We start from the raw sequence: 22,614 nt of genomic DNA, 5'->3' as shown, positions 1-22,614 counted from the left end.
CACCCAGGCGCCCCTGAATTTTCCTCACTTTAAATGAAAGAGGAGCACTAGCTGATTCTAAGGGCACTTCCAGGTTTTGTTTTGTTAAGGCATGGATCCTAAAGTTAAGGAGCTGTGCTGTGTTTAACGTATGACTTTCAATATCATCTTTTGCAGGGCCTCTCCAATCTGAGTCTATTATGGACTCTGTCGTGGGCCACAGCCAGGTACTTCCCAGGATCCCTCCCAATTTAGCTACGCTGTCTTCCTCTAAGGTAGTTGAAAAGCATGGGCAATTCTTTTCTAGTCCCCTGAAATGGAGATGTATATTCAAAGTGTTCTTCTCTTATTTCCCCTGGGTGCTATTAACTCATATAGAACAAACTGACCAACTCCAAATGTCATGTAACAGGCCTGAATCTATATACACAAAATACACATAGGAACTCCCTCTCAGGTGACTGGAGAGAATCTCCCCCTTGATTACCACGTAATACACACTCCAGAAACTAGCTGCTGGTCTGAGCTCATGATAAATTCCTGCCTTTTACACTGCTTGACTAACAACTGACTCAAGTCTGAGTTACCAGGAACCTAAAAATTTTATGACTACACATTCGAAAATTCCTTATAGAGAAATGGTTCCCAACCTCTTAAATGAAGGTGTGGCAAAATTTCAAATGTTGAATTTTCCTAGATTTAAATTTTAAAAATGAATACAATACTGGGACTTGTATTAGGTTGCTAGGGTCTGTGGAATTACCACAGACCTGGTGGTACCATAGGACCACAGACAGAAATCTGTTGTCTCACAGCTCTGGAGGCTGGAAATCTGAAATCAAGGTGTTGGCAGACTTATTCCTCCTGAGGTCTGTGAGGGACGGATCTGTACAGGCCTGTCTCCTTGGTTTACAGATGACTGTCTTCATGTTCACATGCTGTTCTCTCCTGTACGTGTCTGTGTCCAAATTCTCTCTTTTCGTAAGGACACTGATCATAGTGAATTAGGGGCCTACTCTACTCCAGTGTAACTTCATCTTAACTAATTACATCTGTAACATCCCTGTTCCCAAATAAGGTCACATTCTGAGATATCAGGAGTTAGCATTTCAACACATGAATTTGGGGAGATGGGGTACAGAGAGCAATTCAACACCTAACAGGACCCAATTTAATTTAGCTTTAAGTCTTATCACAGGACAGCTGGCTCCCTCTACCCTAAACAGCTTCTCTAGCTTATGGCAATTAAGATTATATATTCTTATATATATTCTAAATTGAGATTAGACATTATTCTTCAAGCTTATGTGCTGAAGACCACCAAACCTTATGCACTTCAGTTTTTCCCACATCACTTCAACCAGACCCTTTCCCAAGATTTATTTAAAGAAGAACCTCAGGGGCACCTGGGTGGCTCAGTCGGTTGAGCCTCCGACTTCGGCTCAGGTCATGATCTCACAGTTTGTGGGTTCCAGCCCCGCATCAGGCTCTGTGCTGACTGCTTGCTCAGAGCCTGGAGCCTGCTTCAGATTCTGTGTCTCCTTCTCTCTCTGCCCCTCCACCGCTCACGCTTTGTCTCACTCTGTTTCTCAAAGATAAATAAATGTAAAAAAAAAAAAAAAAAAAAAAAGAAGAACCTCAGGAAGGTCAGAACTCTTCATAAAATGGCCACATTCCTAACAGTCAGCAATAAGCTCTGTTACCTCCTTTTAAGAAATTAAGGTGTCAACACTTTGTTGATGTCCTAACAAAAATATTGTTTCATTTGGCTGCCTACTTAAAAAAAAAAAACAAATCTCCAAGTATCCCTAAAACCTCTCTTTGTTTAAATAATTAATCATCTACTCTTTGGTCCCTTTAACTGAATCAGGTAACCTCAGTCAACTCTACCAGTGGATATCAACACTGATATTCACTGGGAAACACCTAAAAATATCAATATCTGACCCTACGTGGGAGCAAACAAATCAGAACGTCTGGGGATGCGACCAGGGCATGTTATTAAATTTCCTTGTGTGGTTCTAATGTGCATGCAGGGTTTAGAACACTGCTCTAAAGAATTACAAAATTCAAAACTGCATCCCCTAACCTGAGTCAACTTGATTTACGCCAATGTCTGACATACTAGTAATCCAAAACAACAAAGTTATATTACTTTATTATGACATGTTTTGGCACTTGCAGACTGTTTTCCCATTTGTTTTTGTAACAGAACCAAAACAAATCACAAAATGATGGGTGGGAAGAGAGATGGAAGACTTCTTGGGATTATTACACTCTGTCAAAGATCAGAGTTTTCAAAGCCTCAGTTTCTATGAGCAAACTAAACTGCACTGATAAGCTTTCAACTGTTGTGTGACTTTATTGAGTGTCTTAACAACTCTGGAATGAAAAATACATACCAGTTTTCCTTTCTATTAATTTCAGGTAAATTAAACACATGTGTTGAAAGCGCAACTTCAACAAATTTTTTTAGCATCCATAATAAAAATCAAACCAACTTTTGGCAGGAAGGAGAGTTCCCCAAATTTCAACACTGTCCACTATGGACTTGCCATTTGTTGTGGCTGATGACATATGTGGCAATACCATCAAGTTGAAAAGAGGAGGGAAGTGACCAATCTGTAAACAGCAATGTTACTCTCACCAGGCTTGCTTTTCCCTCAATATACCACAACCCAAGGCCCTAGGAGGATATTTAAGAAAGTATGGACCATTATTCCAACCATATGAAGTAAAGCTAATTCAACAAGTCTTTGGATACAAAAAGACAAAAGAACTTTCAAATAACTTGTTTGCCAAGCTTCCCTGACAGCAGAGCTCAATCTGGTACGCGGTTGTTGTGAAACATCCTGCCCAGATCCTCTATGAAATAGCTTAAAATGAAACAGCTATCAAATGTTTTCCTGAAAGAAAAGCAAGTTAAAAACAGTCTTTCAAAACTTCCCCAACGTACATACTCGTTTTTAAGATACGTGCAAAATGAGCACATTTTCAAGTAGTTTTTACTATCACTTTGCCTCAAAACAAGCCAAAACCAAGAGTGGGACGGGCCTCACTCGAGCAGTAATCTTCAACAGCTTCCTCACTCGGAGGCCACTCCAATAAACACACAAACACAGTTCATTTGCCATGAAAACACATCTTTAAGACACACTCCTGTGCCTTCTCTTCAAACCAGAATGCTGCCCCAAAGCCTCATCCTATGAAGCCACAGCTTTGAAAGTATTTCCTTCACCTATGATTTAAAAAACCAAAACACAAAAACAAAAACCCAATACCTCAGTCTATCAGGACACAATCAGACAATATTTGCCATGCAGCAAATGCACTAGAAACACACCTGGTGAAAACAGGATGCAACAGTAAGTGCTCAAGCTCTAGAGTTAGAATGATCCTATTTAAGGCCAAACTGTACCATGCCCTGGGTGTTTGAACTCCATCAAAATTTTCAGCCTCTCTAGTTTTTTTCGTGTGTATCAAAAATGAGAATAACTTCTAGAGTTGTTGTAAGAATTCAAGAACATGTAAATATATCATTTGTTATACTGCATGGCATAGAGTAACCGTTCAACAAAATAACTGGATGATTAAGTACTTCAATACTGGATTTAGATAGAAATAAACACTCTTAAAACTTGGCTATCTTATATACGTATATCAAATCATCACATTGTACACTTAGACATGTTATATATAAATTACATCTCAATAAAACTTGGGGGGAAAACTTGGCTTACTATAATCTTACATTAACAGGCATGGTTTTTTGTTTTCGTTTTATTTGAATATGAATAGCCCTTTCAGGAAAGTAATGAATGCAACCAGAAAAGTAGTGAACACAACCATCTCATCTCAGCAACAACCATAAAAACGTCAAGGTAAAGCAAAAGCTGAAACATACATGTTTACTTTGTGACAATTTATCAAACTATACATTTAACGATTTGTGCATATTTTTTGTTTACGTAACACTTCAATAAAAAGTCTAAAAAGCAGAGGTCAATCTGATAGAAGAAATAGAACTTTAAAATGTCTCCAGTTCTCTCTGACCATTACTTTGAGACAGAGGTAAGGCAGGGAGCGGAGACTTGAACCAGATCAAACACACACTATGGCGATACTTTATTCCCTTTTATAAACCATAAAATTAAAGGAAACCTCTAGACATGGCACATCTAGATAGATATAATTAGGGTGAGTGGTGAACAAAATGAATTTAAATTAAAAATCCTTGGGGCGCCTGGGTGGCGCAGTCGGTTAAGCGTCCGACTTCAGCCAGGTCACGATCTCACGGTCCGTGAGTTCGAGCCCCGCGTCAGGCTCTGGGCTGATGGCTCGGAGCCTGGAGCCTGTTTCCGATTCTGTGTGTCCCTCTCTCTCTGCCCCTCCCCCGTTCATGCTCTGTCTCTCTCTGTCCCCAAAATAAATAAACGTTGAAAAAAAAAATTTAAAAAAAAAAATCCTTTAAACAAGTTCCCATGGTGCATTTAAAAAAAAATTAATAGATTTTTGGGGTGCCTGGGCAGCTCAGTCAGTTAGCTATCCGACTTCAGCTCACGTCACGCATGATTTTACGGTTAGTGAGTTTGAGCTCTGCATCAGGCTCTGCACTGATGGCTCAGAGCCTGGACCCTGCTTCAGATTCTGTGTTTCCCTGTCTCTCTCTCTCTGCCACTCCCCTGCTTGTACTCTCTTTCTCTCTTAACAATAAAAACTTAAATAAAAATAAAAAACAATAGATTTTTAAAAAGATGTATTTTGGGGAATAGAGTAATACATGAACACATTTGTATTCCAAGAGTTTAAAATATTGTCCCTTTTCCATATAGTTCCCCTCCCTAATAACTACCACTGTTACCAATACATTTTGAATGATTTTAGGGATTGATCTATTACATAAAACAAGCCAGAATTGTGCAATACATCTCCAAGGCTCAGCATAAAGTCCTGTGAAGGCTTCTTCACAGCCAAATTCTCTGCACACTTTAAAAACCCTGTCATTAAAACAGCTTCATTATCTGCAAATAAGAATACTTCTGTTGATTAACTCAAGCTCCCCATTACACGAGCTTATCCGTCTTTATTTTAAAAGAAAATGAAAAAGAGTTTTAGCAAACAGGCAGAAAAATTTATGTACCTATAGTACACACTGCCCAACACATTGGTCTAAATATAGTTTTCCTTACTAGAGTGTAGTACATGAATCTAGTGTTTAAAATTTTTAGTATGCAAATGTATTTGGGAGAATGTGAAAATTTTACTTATTTATAATCGCTATAAAAGAGGTTTTACTTAATATTCTTCCAGATTCTCTTTTTCCTTCAGGGTTCTTTTTCTCTCTTATGGTTAAGAGTTTGGGCTTTCTCAATCAAAAAGACTCAATTCCAATGCAGGCACTGTCACATTCTACAGTGGTGTTTCTGGGCAACATTCATTTCCTCATTCAACCTCTAGGAGATTTCTCTTTACAGGGGGTTTCCTTATTCATAAAATAAGGATAACAATAGTTGCCACACCATACAGGGTTATTATGCTGAGGATCGAAAGAAAATATGTGACAGCACTCTCTGCTCTGTGAAGACTGTGTATCCCAGGCAGCTGTCCTAACTTGGGCTCGAATAATACTTTCTTCCTTTCTTTTAGAAATTCTAAAAGAAATTTTGTTCATTTTGTGTTGACACATCCTCTAGAGAAAATATCCTGCACTAGTCAGAATGACTAAAAATAAAATAATTAGAAGAAAAAGCAAGAAGTAAAACATTTTTAAGTCAACTGCATCCAAGTGTGACACAACCAAAAACCAGTTGAAAAGTAGATCATTCAAAATAGACTGTTTGGAAGTTGAAGGAACAAAAACGTTATTTTTTAAAGAAAATCTAGAGAAACAGGTTTATTGATCTGGACTTTCTAGTCTGGAGAATCACTTGTCTTTCTTTTATAAATTATAGATACAGTGTTTTAGCTGATGCTCAAGAGTCTCATTTCAAAAAAATCTCAGATGGTGAGGTACCTGGCTGGAGGCTCAGTTGGAAAAACAAGCGACTCTTGATCTCAAGGCTGTGAGTTTGAACCCTATGTTGGGTGTAGAGATTACTTAAATAAACTTAAAAAAATACAAATAAAAATCTCAGATGGCTTTTCAGACACCACTGTGGACCCTACCTCCTCAAGTATGTAAAGAAAAGTGTGTGATTAATTATCAAGCCTCACAGAATAAAGGAACCTCACATGGAGATAATATTCCATCTTTTAGGAGTAACCTTTGGATAAACTTGTAAGAATTCTGTTTTTTTTTAACCAATATTATATAATTTAATAAGATCAATTAAAAAGGAAAAAATGCATATTGCCCACAGGATCCGGCAAATGTAAGAGACAATAAATATTAGCTATTATATTAAAATATGTATCCATTTTGGGATTAGCCTACTAATGTGTATGTGCACACATTCCCCCAGGTTTTGGTATCAGTGTTATGTTGACTTTGTAAAAATGACTTAGGAAACTTCTCTCTCTGAACTGAAACTGTTTAAATGATTCATTAAAGTTTAAAATAATTTACCCATGAAACTCTTTGGGACTACCAGTTTTATGCATGTGGCAATTATTCCCTGGCAATTTCCTCAGGGCTTTTTTTTCATTGTTTCTAGTGCATTTTCATTTTAAACAAAACACCAAATATTCATTACTACCTTTCTAAAAACTTAGAAATACTTCAATGCACTAGCTCAAATGATACATCAAATCCCCATACAGTTCTGTGTTTTTTCTTTTTCAAATTTTTATTTAAATTCTAATTACTTAACATATAGTTTCATATTGGTTTCAGGAGAATTCAGTGATTCATCACAAGTGCCCTCCTTAATCGCCATCACCTATCCAGCCCATCCCCTACCCACCTGTCTCCATCAACCCTCAGTTTGTTCTCTATCATTAAGAGTCTCTTATGGTTTGTTTCTGTACACCCCCCCCCGCCTTCCCACATGTTCATCTGTTTTGTTTCTTAAATTGTACATGCGTGAAATCATATTGTATTTGTCTTTCTCAGACTGACTTATTTCACTTAGCATCATACACTCTAGTTCCACCTATGTCATTGCAAATGGCAAGATTTCTTTTTTTCTGATGGTTGAGTAATATTCCATTGTGTTTCCATTGTATACACACACACACATCTTTAAGGACATTTGTTCTGCATTATGTCTTAACAGAAATATAAAGAAACCAAGTACTGTCAAAATTGGCGAGTCAATAAACAGCTAATAAGACCAATTACCCACTAATACTCTCAAACAATGTTATTAAATCAGAACTGGGATCCAGATATCTTTAGTAAATAGGCTAGGTAATTTTGAACAGTGCCCTGAGTGCCTTTGCAACTCTGCCCTAGGAATCTATTGTAAGATTCTAATATAGTTATTCTAGCTATCCAGTAATAAATGTAAGAGAATACAATAGGAAATGGAAAGAAATATTAACTCTGTCACAGAATCATTTGTGGGAATCAAAGTGTATATGAAATAGACACTGTAAACTATAAAGTGCTCCACAAAATGTTAGGAAATATTTTTACACTTCACTCAAGACTAGAGCAGGCAGTGTATTTCTGGCATGGAAATCAACTTGCAAAGCAGCAGCAGGGCACACAATTGAATATATAAGCTTCTGTCAGTCCCTTCACTTCCCAATGGCTCTCTTTCTTCAATATCCTAGGTTTTTATAGATTGTGGATTTTTTTTTTAATTTTTTTTCAACATTTTTTATTTATTTTTGGGACAGAGAGAGACAGAGCATGAATGGGGGAGGGGCAGAGAGAGGGAAACACAGAATCGGAAACAGGCTCCAGGCTCCGAGCCATCAGCCCAGAGCCTGACGCGGGGCTCGAACTCACGGACCGCGAGATCGTGACCTGGCTGAAGTCGGACGCTTAACCGACTGTGCCACCCAGGCGCCCCTAGATTGTGGATTTTTTATAAACATCATGATACAGATATTATACTGTAGCCAGTGGCTTGGTATAAGAGAAAAAATATTCAAATCTCTGGAAATTAACATAAGAAAGTGCTTTCTTAATCTGATTAAGAAGAAACTCACTACAGTGCTATGTAAAAAGTTATCTTCCAATCTGTCTTCGAGAGTTCAATAAAATGATCAATATAACAGCATAAAATTAAAATTAAGTGGTATTCCTAACGTGGTGGTGGTGGTGAAGCAGCTACTACGTTAAGTACTTTATATGGCTTATCCCTGTCAATCCCCACAGCACTATGCAGTTTTATTGACATCGGGCAACCAGCTAGGAAGAGGCAGAACTGAAACCTGAACCCAGACAATCTAACTCCCAAGTCCACAAGATTAACCATTAGGATAGACTCTAAGAGTACAGGACCGATAAGTAGATTATGGTCTAACAAAAGTTTCATCTCAGTTAAAGCTTATATATATGTATGTATGTTTTATTTCTGTTGGCCCCAGCAGAGATGAGTGTTTCTGAAGAAGCTTAGCTTCTCTCTTGCACGGCACCATAAAAAATAGTGAGGTCTAAGTAAAATGGTCTTTTCTCCAGAATTCCCCTATTAGATAATGTTCAAAATTCCACTGTAAATCCCTATGGAGTTGATTTGGCTAACTCTAATCCCAGTTTAGGTCTTTTGTGACTATTGGCTGCCTTTAGTCTTTGCCCAGATTTTTCCTTTTCTCAGCCAGGATAAATTATAACTTACTTGGCCATGCATCTCGAAAAGTAAAATGGTCACTGAAAACAAACTTGGTTTTCCTATTAAAGTGCTCACTTTAAAAGTTCAATACATTGGTAGGTTAAGGGTATGTGGGGGGTGGGAGAAACGTAAATTTGGGGAAGTATGCTAAATTTTAACCAGGTTTAAATGTTTAGTTACAAGCCAACTAGATAATACCTTAGCGGTCACTATCAGATTGAGGTTTTAACCATGCAGATTCTACATAACTCAAAAAATTTAAAATCATAATTAAGGAGGCAATTCCTACTTCTAAAAGATGGGACTTTGACGAATCTTATATAAATATGTATGAATCATAGAATAAAATGAGGCAGACATTCCTGAATACAGACAGTTTAGCTACAAAGCCTTTTCCAGAATGGAAAAGTGACACTAGCCAATCCTAGGCAATAAAAGAAATTAGAGTCACTCCAAAAAAACTGAACAACTCCCGGTCAAACTATATTCAAAGAAACTTAACATGCTTTAATGTTAAAGGACAGTGCTCCCCCACAGAATTAATCTGCCAGATTTTTCAAATCCTGAGTGATAAATTTGTTGGCTTATTCTAGAACTAAGCCAGCAAAGAAAAAATAAGGGGGGAAAAAAAGCTGAAGGAATTTGTCTAAATGATATTCAAATTATAAAAATTGACTTCATTACCTAATTTATCCCAAACAATTAACAGAGTATGCAGTGGTACACACAAACTTTTAACACTTTTTTTTAATTTAATTCAGGTCATTCACAATAGCAACTGCCACATTTATTGACCACTAGGCTTTTGTTAAATACTTTACATAAACACTGAATACTCATAACCTTGGGAGGTAATTCTTTCATTTTTGGTGAAGGAAATCAAAGCTCAGAGAAATTTAAAAACTTGTCTGAAGTCACATGTCTAGTAAGTGGTGGCTCCTGGTTCCCAGGCTGATACTCTGCTACATGTCACAGATTCGTAATTGACAGGAATTACCAATCTGCAGAATTCAATATTATACTGAAGTTGCAGGCAGCTGATCTTAATGCACATAAACGAGTCACTTTTCAATAAATCATTTCCCAGGTAAATCTTCAATACCAAATTATTTCTGAATGTGCTCACGCGTTGGGGCAGGGGAGGGGAGAGGAAGTGCCAGTTACTTGAGCTTCCCTGTAGTTGCTTTCCTAAACGTAAATCACAGTTTTTCCTAAATACTCTTTGTTTTTTCCATACCAGAAAATAAAGTGGAATGAGAGAAGTGCAGAGTCAAACAAAACCATAAAAATATAACAAATCTTTAAATTGTCACCTAAAATATCACCTTTCAGGAGAGGAAAATTCTTTCCTCACACTCCAATCCCTACAACTCCAGGTCAATTCCGGAATCCCTCCTCACATGCTCAGTGCTCTTTTTCTCAATGTCTCAATAGGTAAGAACAGATGAAACAGGTAAACTCACAAATGTATTACTAGTCATTACAACATAATTCTTCTTTCCAAAAAGATAGAACTACCCTAATACTGAGAACTTTGGTTACTGTATCAAAAACAAAACAAAACAAAACCCAAAAACTTTGCCCATATTCTAACATCTTTAACATTCAGCATATCAGATTTATGAACATTATTTAAGGACATCACTTTGTTAAATTCACACTCTAACAAATCATTCATGACCGGTTTTCTTTTTACTTTAGTAAATCAAAGGACATTATCTTCATCATTATTCTCAAAATAATGTTGAAAGTGACTTTGGCTTAGGGGGCAAAAAAAAGGCCAGTAACCCTATCTGTTCACATAATGACTTATCCTTCCCTTTATGTGTTACATCCTAAGTAAAACGAAAGGAGGCAAAATTTTCAAGATCATGTGGCTAAACTGAGCTACATCAAAAAGGTACTAATTTCCTTATTCACCCAGCAAGGCTGCTCTAGGTGACTGAGCACTTTCTGGGAGAAGGGAGATGGCCAATTCCACCCCCAACAAAAAACTGACCAACACGAACTTTAAAAAAAAAAAAAAAGCATTTTTTTGAAAAATATACAGAATGGATAAGTACAAAGTGATATACCCAGACAATGGAATATTATTTAGCAATAAAAAGAATGAAGTACTGATACATGCTACAACATGGGTGAACCTTGGAAACATTGTTTAAGTAAAAGAAGTTAGTCACAAGAGACCACATACTGCATGGTCTCTTGTGCATATCACATTCAATGTATACAAAATTGTATACAAGTTTCCCACGACAGGCAAATCTATAGAGACAAAAAGTAGACTAGTGGCTGCCACAGTGTGGGAATCCGGGAGAATGGGACATGACTGCTAATGGGTACAGGTTTGTTTTGGGGATAACAAAAATGTTCCAATATTGACTATGGTGATCGATGCAAAACTCTGTTTACATAGTAAAAATCGTTGAATTGCACAGTTTAAATAGGTGAATTGTACGGTATGTAAATTACATCTCAATAAAGCTGCCTTTTTTTTTTTTTTAAAAGGTAGTACTCAGGTCTATCAGGTCACAAAGACTATCAACCTCAATTACATTAACAGATTAACTAGAATACATAACATTTTCTTTTTGCTAAAATCATAAATGCAAAGTATAATTCTTCCACATTTAAAACCACTTTTTAACTACTTGCATGCATTGGTGGCTGACATTATTCAAGGCACAAGCTGGGTGACAGTTCCCAGTTTTATCATTCCAAGTCAGTTGCTTCCCCTCTCTAAGCCTCAATTGACTCTTCCCGATAGTAGGAATTAAAGTACCTACTTCGTAAGATTGTCAAATAGGATAATCCCTGTAAAGTACCTAACACAATGCACAGGACAAAATGGTCAGTAAACACTAATTACTAAAGTTTATCACTGGATGTTTCTGGAACTCTTCTAGTCCATATCCTATCCTATGCGACGACCTCACCCATATTCATTTTTCACCTCTTTTAATTGGCCTCCTGCTCCCCAAAGGGTAACCTGCTTCTATTCTGCTGCCTCAACACCTCAGAACTTCGGTGTCATTGGTCTCAGACACCACTCTGCCATCCATAATCCTGCGTGTGGTGGTCTTCTGGACAATGTGCAAGTAGCTACTGCTGTCCAGGGTGTCACCGAGACTGAAATCCTCCCTGTCTTCCAGCAGGTGATGGTAGGCGGTGATCTCAGCCTCCAGCTTGACCTTGATACTCAGCAAGGCCTCATGCCCCTCTGTCCAGGTCTGTGACAGCTCTGACTCCCGGTGCAGCAGGACCCCACTGAGTTGCTCCATCTGCATCATGTAGTGGGCCTCCACCTCCCCCAGGCTATTCTCCAAGCTGGCCTTCAGGTTTCTCATCAAGTCCAGGTTGCTCTCTAAGTACTCAGATCTGGGAGGGTCATCTCAGCTGTTCCTATCTCAGTGGTCTATGAGGTGGCCACTGTGGGGCTCTCCTCAATCTGCTGGAACCAGTACTTGTCCAGCTCCTCTTGGTTCTTCTGAGCCAGCTCATCATAGGGCTTGGATGCCTGCCATGATCTTGCTGAGGTCCTGAGATTTGGGGGCATCCGACTCCACGGTCAACCCAGAGTTGACAATTTGGTTTTTTGGACCCCTTACTTCCTCCTCATGGTTTCTTTTTCATGAGGAACAGCTCCTTGAGAGCCTTGATCTCTTATCTCCAGCTTCAGTCAAGTGACACTGCTGTCATCAGTGATTCTGTGGAGCTCAGGGAGAACATCTCCACAGAATGGCACATGGCCAGCTCCATCTCATATGGACTCTGAAGTCGCCAGCAACAAGATGGGCACTGTCAATATGCAGAATGATGCAGGCACTGTCCATAGATTTTGCAAAGATCTGAGCCCTCAGCAAAATGCTCTTAAAAGTATTGCCCCAAGTCTTTGACTTGGGGTCCCTTCCTCTCCAGGTGTTCCCAGATTTTGAACTCCAATCACTGATTATCAGCCTTGAGGCTCCTCACCTCCTCCAGGCAGGAGGCCAGGTGGTCACTCAGGTCTTGCATGGTCTCCTTCTTCCTGAGGATGCCCCCTATGCCTTCCAGACCCCTACCCATCCTGGTGGCCAGGCCTGGGCCCCCCACCACCCTATTAGCTGGTGGAGCAGAACACAGAGATCTGAGAGGCTGAGCCCCTGGTGCCTGCATAGACCCTGGCATCCACAATGCTGACTGGCAGGACCAAGTGGTTGGGCGACAGCATGGAGCCCTGGGACCAATAGTTGGAGGAGAAGTCGGAGTGGGTGGTGAAGTTCATGCTATTTGAGGAGGAACATGAGAGGCCAGGACTCAGGCTCGGGCCACTCATCCATACTCATTTTAAAGACCTTGTCATGGGGCCTGATGAAATCACTGGGGGGACAGTTAAGGGAAAATTGCGAAAAGAGAGTAATAATAATTTCCTACTGCCCTCACCTACTTCTCCTTCATAATAACCATCAGCTTCCTCACTAATAGTTGGCAGGGAGATAAGCCTGGCCAAACACTAGATCATAGGAAGGTTTGTCCCTTCACATAACCTGAAGAGTGCCTCAGGGTGATTCAAAGTCAGACTTTCCAAAATGTAAGCAGACTTATACTATGGGCTCTATGGCAGAACTCCTTTGATGAGGGTTCCAAATGTACACAAAAGAAACAAGCAACCTCTGGTATGTTAGTTGTACAGAAGGTTAAGCTTTTAACGGATCTGATAAGTCTGATCTGCCAAGACTACAAAAGAAGGCCACAAGAACAGGTAGATTGATCTATATAACCTGGAATTACATGTAAATAACAAAATTCCTTATGTCCATGTACAGGTTAGTTATCACCATCCCAACTTCTTGTCCTCCTGGTGCTGGTGCTGAATAAGTTACACATAGAACACTTCAACTCATCCCTTCTATTTTAAGGTACACTTAATCCCTGACCTCACAGAATTTTTCCTAACACAATTCCTTAAAAATGGCCCGTTGGTGTGATCTATATTCTCTACAAAATACAACCTCATTCTCAAGATACAACCATGTCAATGGGGCGCCTAGGTAGCTCAGTAGGTTACGCATCTAACTTTAGCTCAAGTCATGATCTCACAGTTCATGAGCTGGGCCTCTAACTCTGGGCTCTGTGCTGACAGCTCAGAGCCTAGAGCCTGGAGCCTGCTTTGGATTCTGTGTCTCCCTCTCTGCCCCTCCCCTGTCCATGCTGTGTCTCTTTCAAAAATGAGTAAACATTAAAAAAATTGGTGGGGGGAGTTGGAGGGACTGCCTGGGTGGCTCAGTCGGTTAAGCATCTGACTTAGGTTCAGGTAATGATCTCACGGTTTGGGAGTTCGAGCCCCACATCAGGCTCTGTGCTGACAGCTTAGAGCCTGGAGTCTGCTTCTGATTCTCTGTCTCCCTCTCTCTCTCTCTACCCCTCTCCCGCTCACACTCTGTTTCTGTCTCAAAAATAAACATTTAAAAAAAAACTAAAAAAATTTTTTAAATAAATTTAAAAAGATACATGTCAAAAACTCCCTTTGTAACTTGAAGGAGTCTCCTGAGAAACAGAAAAATCTATATGGGGGCAACTGAGTGGCTTAGTCGGTTGAGTGTATGACTCCTGATTTGGGCTCAGGTAATGATCCCAGGATTATGAGATTGAGTTCTGCATCAGGCTCTTCACTAAGTGTGGAGCCTGGTTAAGATTCCTTCTCTCTCTCTCCCTCTGCTCCTCTCCCCTGTTCATGCTCTAAATAAATAAGTAAATAAATAAATAGAAAAACTCTGTATGGATATTTACTTATTTATAATTTCAGTGATAAGTTTTGAAAGTTATTTGACATGGTGTTGACTAAACACATACAACAGAACAGTTCTAAATACATAACAGAAAAAAGACTCCATGAGGATTTCTTTCTGGTCTTACACAATTGTGGTGATATGGCAAAACTGCCCATGTACTGAGAATGTGGATAAATAGGTTCCTAGAAAATATATATACTGTAGTCAAGAGAGTTTGGGGAACATTACCTCTCATTCAAAAGTCTTCTGATGTGATAATGTACATATGAAAATGTAATGTGGCAAATAGTAGAACAATGACAGTAAGTGATATAGAAATGACAGGATAAAATTTGTTAATTCCTGAAGGAATAATTTTAGGATAAATTTCTAGAATAAGCAGGTTTTGTCCTAAGATTTTGAAAGAGATTAGAACTTCAATAGGCAGCAGGTATGAATGTGGGAGATCAAGCAGGAAAGCACTGGACATTATACAGCAGGCTGACAAAATTAACATAGTACAAGAAACAAAAAAACATCAAACAGTTACACTATGAAAAGCTTTTAACCATAAGTTAAGGTGGTTAGACTGATTATGTAGTCAAGGAATCCGTTAAAAGTTTCAGTACTTTCTACTGTTCCAGAACACTTCTGCTCATTCATTTGTTAGATAAACTGGATCTTTCTACAAGATCCAGTTCTAACGTAACTTTCACAGTGAAGGTTTCCCAAAGTTGCAATGCTGTGTTTCTCAAACACTGCATGGAGAATTACTGGGTATCTTGTTAAAAAGGCAGCAAGGCACTTTTTATCATTTAGTGTCAAGGAATCAATATTCAGAGCAAACCAATTTATACCCAAAGAAGGAATGTTGTAAGAAGACCACCTTCTTATATTGTGATAGGATTCTACAAAAATATTTGTTTCACTTTCCCATGCATGTCACCAAGCTTCTCCCTAGTGAGCTAAGTCTGTTAAGTATAAATAACTATGATTTACTAGGTTCTACTTTTAGAACAACTGAAAAAGTATAAAATGTAATGACATGTCAAAATTATAAAATGCATTAAACTACCAGCTGTTTTTCATTAAATTAACTTCTGGATTATTTGAGTATATAAGTCAAGTTTTTCTCTTTAGAAACTTGTATCCACAACCTTCAGATTTCTTATTCTCATAAATTCCCCAGGCAAACACACCTGTTTAATAAGGTCAAATCGGGGCGCCTGGGTGGCGCAGTCGGTTAAGCGTCTGACTTCAGCCAGGTCACGATCTCGCGGTCCGTGAGTTCGAGCCCCGCGTCAGGCTCTGGGCTGATGGCTCAGAGCCTGGAGCCTGTTTCCGATTCTGTGTCTCCCTCTCTCTCTCTCTGCCCCTCCCCCGTTCATGCTCTGTCTCTCTCTGTCCCAAAAATAAAAATAAAAAAAAAAGTTGAAAAAAAAATAATAAGGTCAAATCAAGGCACCTCCAAATAAAAGTACATACTGCAATTCAGCACTGATGGTGTTGCTCTCCCACAGAAGTGCTTCATTCTCTGCTACAAATATTCACAGTTTGGAACAGATAGCAAGAAAAGACTTTTAAAAGTGGCTTGTCAGAACCAACAATGTTGGTGTTTCCTTTCCAACATTACCAGCCCACCAAGCAATTGTGAAAAGAGTATGATACAAGGGAAAATGATCAAGGTGGAGGCAACCAGACATTAATGGTGTCAATTGCTTTAGACGACATTTATAACCACAGACCATAACTCAAAACAGGAAATGTCTTCTAATCTGGTGTCTTCAAACAGTGATTTTATAAAGAATCAACCAAACCAATATAGGATCATAAAACAATTGTTTTAAAAGATACAAATATTTAGGGCACCTGGGTGGCTCAGTCGGTTAAGCGTCTGACTTTAGCTCAGGTCATGATCTCACAGTTTGTGACTTTGAGCACCGCGTCAGGCTCTGTGCTGACAGCTCAGAGCCTGGAGCCTGCTTCAGATTCTGTGTCTCCCTCTCTCTTTGACCCTCCTCCACTCACACTCTGTCTCCGTCTGTCTCTCTCTCAAGAATAAACATTACAAAAAAATTTTTTTTGAAAAATAGAAGATACAAATATTGTATAACTTTGAAAAGTTACAATCCCAACAGAGTTTTATGTAACTTAAGGAGTTAATTCTAAAATTCATTCAAAACTCTATACCAATATTTTTAGGCAGGGGAGGGGGAATATCTTATCAGATGTCAAATCTATAAAATGATACTAATGAAAGTAATGTGATATTGGCATAATACAAAACAGTTAAATGGAATAAAATAATAAAATACACCAGAAAGTTCAAAACTAAAGTATTATGTGGTAATTTAATATATAAGAGAGGTGGCACTCTTAGTGTGGAAATCATAAAATATTCAATAAATCTGAAGGGTCAACATCCTCACTCGTGGGAGAAAACAGTTGTCAGATCCCTATACCTCACATTCTATTAAAAAAATATATTCCATATGTACTGGGGAGTTAAACACATAAAACAGAAGAAAATATAAACAGAGTATTTCATAATTTGGGGGTGAGGTAGTTTTTGTTCATTTCTACTTAGAAACTCATAAACTAAAAATGTGTAAGAAAGCTCTTGAATGATTTTATTGGCCTAATTAGGCCTCTGACGCTCCGTCTTCTCTCTTTTCTACTCCTTCTTCTCAGTAGTTGCATAGCCTATGGCACCAAGATGGTCTTGGGAAGAAATTTTCCAGTTCCAGATCCAGAGGTACCACCCATACATATTGGAAATAAATAAGAGAGCCCCACTGCATCAAAATTTTTTTGGTAGGTAAAAAAGATGAGACTGAACATCTAGATCAATGATTCAGTTTCTCATGAGTAATTTTCCATGTAACTATTAATACATTTTTAATTGGGACCAAGCAATCCTCTCCCTCAAACTTTTTCCCTTCCTAACCAAAGCTCATCTGGATTTTAAGGCACCTCAATCCAAATTCTCTTTTATAGGTTATTTATAAATTTTTAGATCTGTCACCTCAATAGACAATACAAACAGCAAAAAAATTATAATTCCCTGTCAAAAGTAAGAATCAATTTTATTACCTGTAGTAACTATGTTTCTAGATTAAAAGTATGATACATTATAATTGGCCAATTAATGTGAAATATTTGGGATTAGGCTTTTTTCAGTATCTAAATCAACTTACTGGGCATATTTTAAACGTGCAGGTCCTCAAAATATTTTTGCCAGTATAGTGAGTCTAACACAGCATGTCTCTCACATCATGTCTTAATTAAATTCCTACCTAACCTGTTTAAAACGAAGTAAATTATAAAGTCCCAAGAACCCCTAGCATCTCCCCCACCCTGCAGTGGGAGGTGAGGCAGGGCAGGGAGACTAGAATTAACTTAGATCCTTTTCTCAATGCCTCTTGGATCTTCTTCACATTCTAGAAACAGTAATTTGAACATCACTGAACATAAACTAAGTGAAAGCCAGTTTGAAATTATTCAGTTTAATCCCTTCATTCAACAGATGATGCAATCTAGATCTAGAGAAGTGAAGGGACTTCCTCAGAATCACGTGCTTTGCACTGAAGTGATGTATGATTATGGGACTACTAACATCTTTCCTTCCACTTAAAAAACAGCCCAGGATTACAAATACTAATTAAGCAACTATTACAACCACCAGTCCTATATTACAAAAAAAAAAAAAAAAAAAAAATGTACATGTCTTGTTGTTATGTCCTCCAGAAACTTTTCAAACTACTTTGAAATAATTACTTAAGGTATTTTATTTAAAGTCTCATTAAAAAAAAAAACACCCAAAATTACTACTTCCATGTTCCACACCAAAACTAAGGATTAAATTATTTCTCAACAAATTAACTAGTACTTAAAACATAAGATCACAATTGCCTCCAAAATTTTAACATCTACATTTTTACATTAATAAGGTTTCTCCTATGGTCTTTTAAAGTAAATAATTTTCTGTCGCAAATGGAAGAATCGTAACAATAAATTTATTAAAATCCAATTTCCTCTGGGTCTCTGGGTCTCATACCTGTTGTTCATCCTCCATGACGTTACTAGCAAATTCAAACACTAGGTCGTTCTGTTGGACAACAGCAGCCATAATAAAACATTCCCCTTAGATCCACATGAGAAAAATTCCAAGCAGGTTCAAGTATGAGGCAGCAGAATCCAGTGACCAATTTGGGTAAAAAACCCTCAGCTAAGTCTGTTAAGTTACTGTAGACCAGGTTTTCTTTCAGGACGGCACTACAGGTTTCCTTGGTTCACTGATATTCCACTCAAACAGAGGCAATTTTTCTGAAATTTTTCTTCTTTAGAACTTCTTGGCCTGAAAAACAAAAGCTTAAGTTAATTATGAAAAAGTAATCGTGCCCATTCAGAATATAACAATTATTACCAAGGGCAGTGTCTCCAAAGTATTTTTTGTTAATGTTTTTAAACAAAATCAACATGACTGATGAATACAGGCTTTTTTTTTCTTAAGTTAGATATATATTTTCTTTGAAGATTTCATTCTTGCTAAGATACAATCACCTCTCATTTCTGAAAGTGAAGCCATTCTCCCCTCCCCCCAGTTAAACTACAGTTAAAGTGCCGAATACTTAAAAAAAAAAAAAGTCCACACAGCAATAACTAGGTTTGTAACTGCAATAAAGGACATATAAACAATTTCCTTCTTGCCAGTAACCCAGCAAACCACACAGGAATTGTTCCTCCATGAGTAATTTCATCTGTATATTTTTGCCCTAGGAGAAACATTCATACAGTGTCCCTGTTATGCCTAATATATATAAGAATTTAAAGTCTGTCTCATACATTTAAAATTCAGTAAGCACTATTTTAAAAGCCTTTAAAAATAAGCAGAAATTAAAGTCCACTTTTTCTGTTCTTTTAAAAGGTTTCTGTTAAGAAGAATGTTTTACCATGCTTAAGCCTGTCTTCAGTGGCTTCTTTTTTAATGTACTGAAATGTATCCTTATCTCTAGCACAGGCTTGCAAGCAACAGGAAGGAAACGGCACTTGACCACGTCATGGCAAATTAGAACATGCAAAGAACTGCACTTTACAATAGTAGAAAAACAGAAACGCAACTTAAGAGTGAAAACAATTTCAGTGGAGGGAGAAATGCTTAAAAAGTGCCTGCCAATGATGTTTGCCTACTTAAAAAAAAGCTACCACTATTAACAAAAGGAAAACGTTTTAAGTTTATCACAATTTTATGAAATACTGCATCATAGGATTATGACTGTGTGATATGAAAAGACAAAGATTATAAAAATAATCACATTAAATAACATTTGAAATAGCACTTACAATTTTAATTTTAAAGAGACAAGTTAGAGAATGAAGCTGAGCTGGTGAATCAGTTTCCCTGAAAACAGCATGTGCCAGCTGAATCAGATACTCAATTTCCTAATTTCAGTAAAGTCAATATATACCCTGGACTCTGGGGGTTATCATGGCTAACTGTAATTTCCCTAACTGGGAATCAAAATAAAGTAAGGGTTAAGAATTTAATTCAGGTAATACTTCTACTCACTAAACTGAATTCTAACCCAGCAGTGCCCCACACCCACTCTATACCCCACCTCTTTCAATAATGAGTTCAACCCCAACACTGGGAAAGCATTTTTATTTTTAGCACATTCAGGTCTTTTTTGAGCAATTCACCATACCTGGAGGGGAAAAAAATGCTTTCACCTAAATTGATCACAGACAGACATATAAACATAAGACACACATTTGGCTTTGGTCAAATGTTACTTATAATCTTGTCCCTTAAATTACTACCCAACCTAATTCTTCTGCACTGGGCTTCCCTTCTTATGGTCCGCCACACAAACTACATTCCTTCTTGCCTCCCTGCTCAAAATCTACTTATTCACCATTTCCAGAATACTGCTCTCACCTCAGCACCCATTCACATCTCTCCCAGTCTTCAATACTCAAGTTCCATTTCTTTCACAAACCCCCCAAACCTCTCGGCCTCCACCTATCTGGATCGATCCCTTCAGAAATATGACACTTACTGCCTGTCATGTTAGCACTAACTATACACTGTCTCACATGGGAAAATCATGTCCCCCTAATTCAATTCAATAAATCTTTGAGTGTCTATGATATCTAAAGCAATATGCCAGGAAGCAAGATAGAGCAAAACTTCTCTAGGTGAATAACCATTGTCTAAAATTCCTTCTGTACCTACCATACCTGGGTGCCCATAGTAATAGTAAAAAGGATTATATTAAAGACAGATACTGCTTAAAAATCTATCATTAGATATTTAAGCTATATCTACATATATTATTTATAAAGAATGATTGTAGTACTTTTGATAAAGAGGAAACCATTATCCCAAACTTGAAAAACCACAGTAAAAAGTCAAGTAACCAGAATCAAGGGATGTTTCCTGATAACAAAAGTTTCTCTGTAAAAGGTTAGATTCCAAAAGGCCTATTCCAAATCCATTTATTTGGGGTTTTTTTTTTAATGTTTATTATTTTTAGTTTTGAGAGAGAGAGACACAGAGTGCGAGCGGAGGAGGGGTAGAGACAGGAAGGCACAGAATCTGAAGCAGGCTCCAGGCTCTGAGCTGTCTGCACAGAGCCCAATGCAGAGCTGGAACTGGGAGATCATGACCTGAGCTGAAGTCAGATGCTTAACTGACTGAGCCACCCAGGAACCCTCCAAATCCATTTATTTGTAAATACAAAGTGACACTCTACCAGTGACCAATGTGAACACATCTGTGTAAAGTTTAAGTTTCCTTTCTTTTCCATTGCAATGAGGTACCTTTTCTTACTAACATTTCCACACTATTATGCTTTAATAAATGTTTTTCAAAAGTATAAGCAATCAACATACCCACACCTTCAGGTACACACTGACAACCAAGAATAATAAACCAAAACTGAAATGACTGCCCATGATGACTAGGCCACTTGTTGGGATGGAGACACCTTCACTCTGGTGAGGTAGCTTTGGTACATTTCTATATAGAAGTCATCAACTAAAAATGTGTAAGAAAAGCTCCTGAATAATTTTATTGGCCTAATAAGGCCTCTGATCCTCTGTCTTCTCTCTTTCCCACTCCTTCTTCTCAGTAGTTGCATAGCCTATGGCACCAAGATAGGTCTTGGGAAGAAATTTTCTGATTCTGGATACAGAGGTTATCACCTGTACATGTTAGAGATACTTAAATAAGAAAACCCCATTGCATCAAAATCTCTTCAGTTAACAGATGAGACTGAACATCTAGATCAATGATTCAGTTTCTCATGAGTACACTGAGTTCCTGTGCCCAAGGTCTCACAATCTGAAAGTGTCACATAAGTACAATGAGATTCCTTACCTCTTAATTCAGGACTCTGTCCAGATCAATAGTACAGAGCCTTCCCTCTAAATCTACCTGACACAGATTGTACACACACACACACACACACACACACACACACACACACACACACACCAAATTGGAAAAAAAAAAAAAAAAAGTCTCCATCTTGAGTTCAGCTCATCTCCAAATCCACGCACTCAACTTTTAAGTCCACATCAGTGCCCCCTCAAAGTCAATGTGTCTAAAACATGTCCCAAACTGAACTTATCATTTTATTCCTCAAAGTTGCACTAGTATGAAAAAGACATGGGTACTCAGACTGAGGAGAAAAAGCATTTTTTGCCCTCTCCTAACAAATTATAAGGTCTTTGGTTAACTCTATGTATTATATTCAGGAACATTCTACTGCATAAGTACTTCTCAAACCTATTTCATTTTCAAAGTGTCACTTAGTCTTTATAAAATACCAAGAAAAAATATATGTGAAAACTGTTTATCTAACATAGACATAAACAGTTAACTTATTTGCACAACTTTGAGAGGTCATCTAGTTGAACATCCACCAAATAGTAAAAACTCCCCAAGTTGGTTCTCATGTCTTTCAACTGGGTCAGGATCATATTCTTATTCTCCAAGGAGACACACACCACAGAAGGGTCTTAACAATAAGGTAGTCCTAGTATCTTATCGCCAAAATAAGCTGCAGATTTAAAGTCAAATAATAAAGCAAGCAAAAACAGTTAAAAGAGCAGTTAACAGCTCTGGAGTTGGACCACCTGAGTTTGAATCTTCTGTACTG

The 22,614-nt window shown here is 38.0% G+C and overlaps 1 protein-coding gene and 1 pseudogene across 7 annotated transcripts in view; both read right to left on the bottom strand.

The window, feature by feature from the left end:
- The window catches only part of ELF1 (E74 like ETS transcription factor 1), a 112,294-nt gene that overhangs the window by 35,386 nt on the left and 54,294 nt on the right, over positions 1 to 22,614 (bottom strand). For 6 of the 7 annotated variants that reach the window (XM_043579943.1, XM_043579898.1, XM_043579925.1 and 3 more), the window contains exon 2: positions 18,507 to 18,806. In XM_043579943.1, coding sequence (XP_043435878.1) covers positions 18,507 to 18,578 — 72 coding nt within the window. In that variant the 5' untranslated portion in view covers positions 18,579 to 18,806. Of the gene's footprint in view, positions 1 to 18,506; positions 18,807 to 19,401; positions 19,449 to 22,614 lie in introns of those variants that run through there. The other variant, XM_043579907.1, reaches the window with a different exon arrangement.
- LOC122483211 lies at positions 9,429 to 13,806 on the bottom strand (annotated as a pseudogene).

This window comes from Prionailurus bengalensis, chromosome A1 (assembly GCF_016509475.1).
Source record: "Prionailurus bengalensis isolate Pbe53 chromosome A1, Fcat_Pben_1.1_paternal_pri, whole genome shotgun sequence".
Taxonomy (NCBI): Eukaryota; Metazoa; Chordata; class Mammalia; order Carnivora; family Felidae; genus Prionailurus; species Prionailurus bengalensis.
Note: the sequence above shows the minus strand (reverse complement) of the source record. Positions and strands in the feature narration are given on the sequence as shown.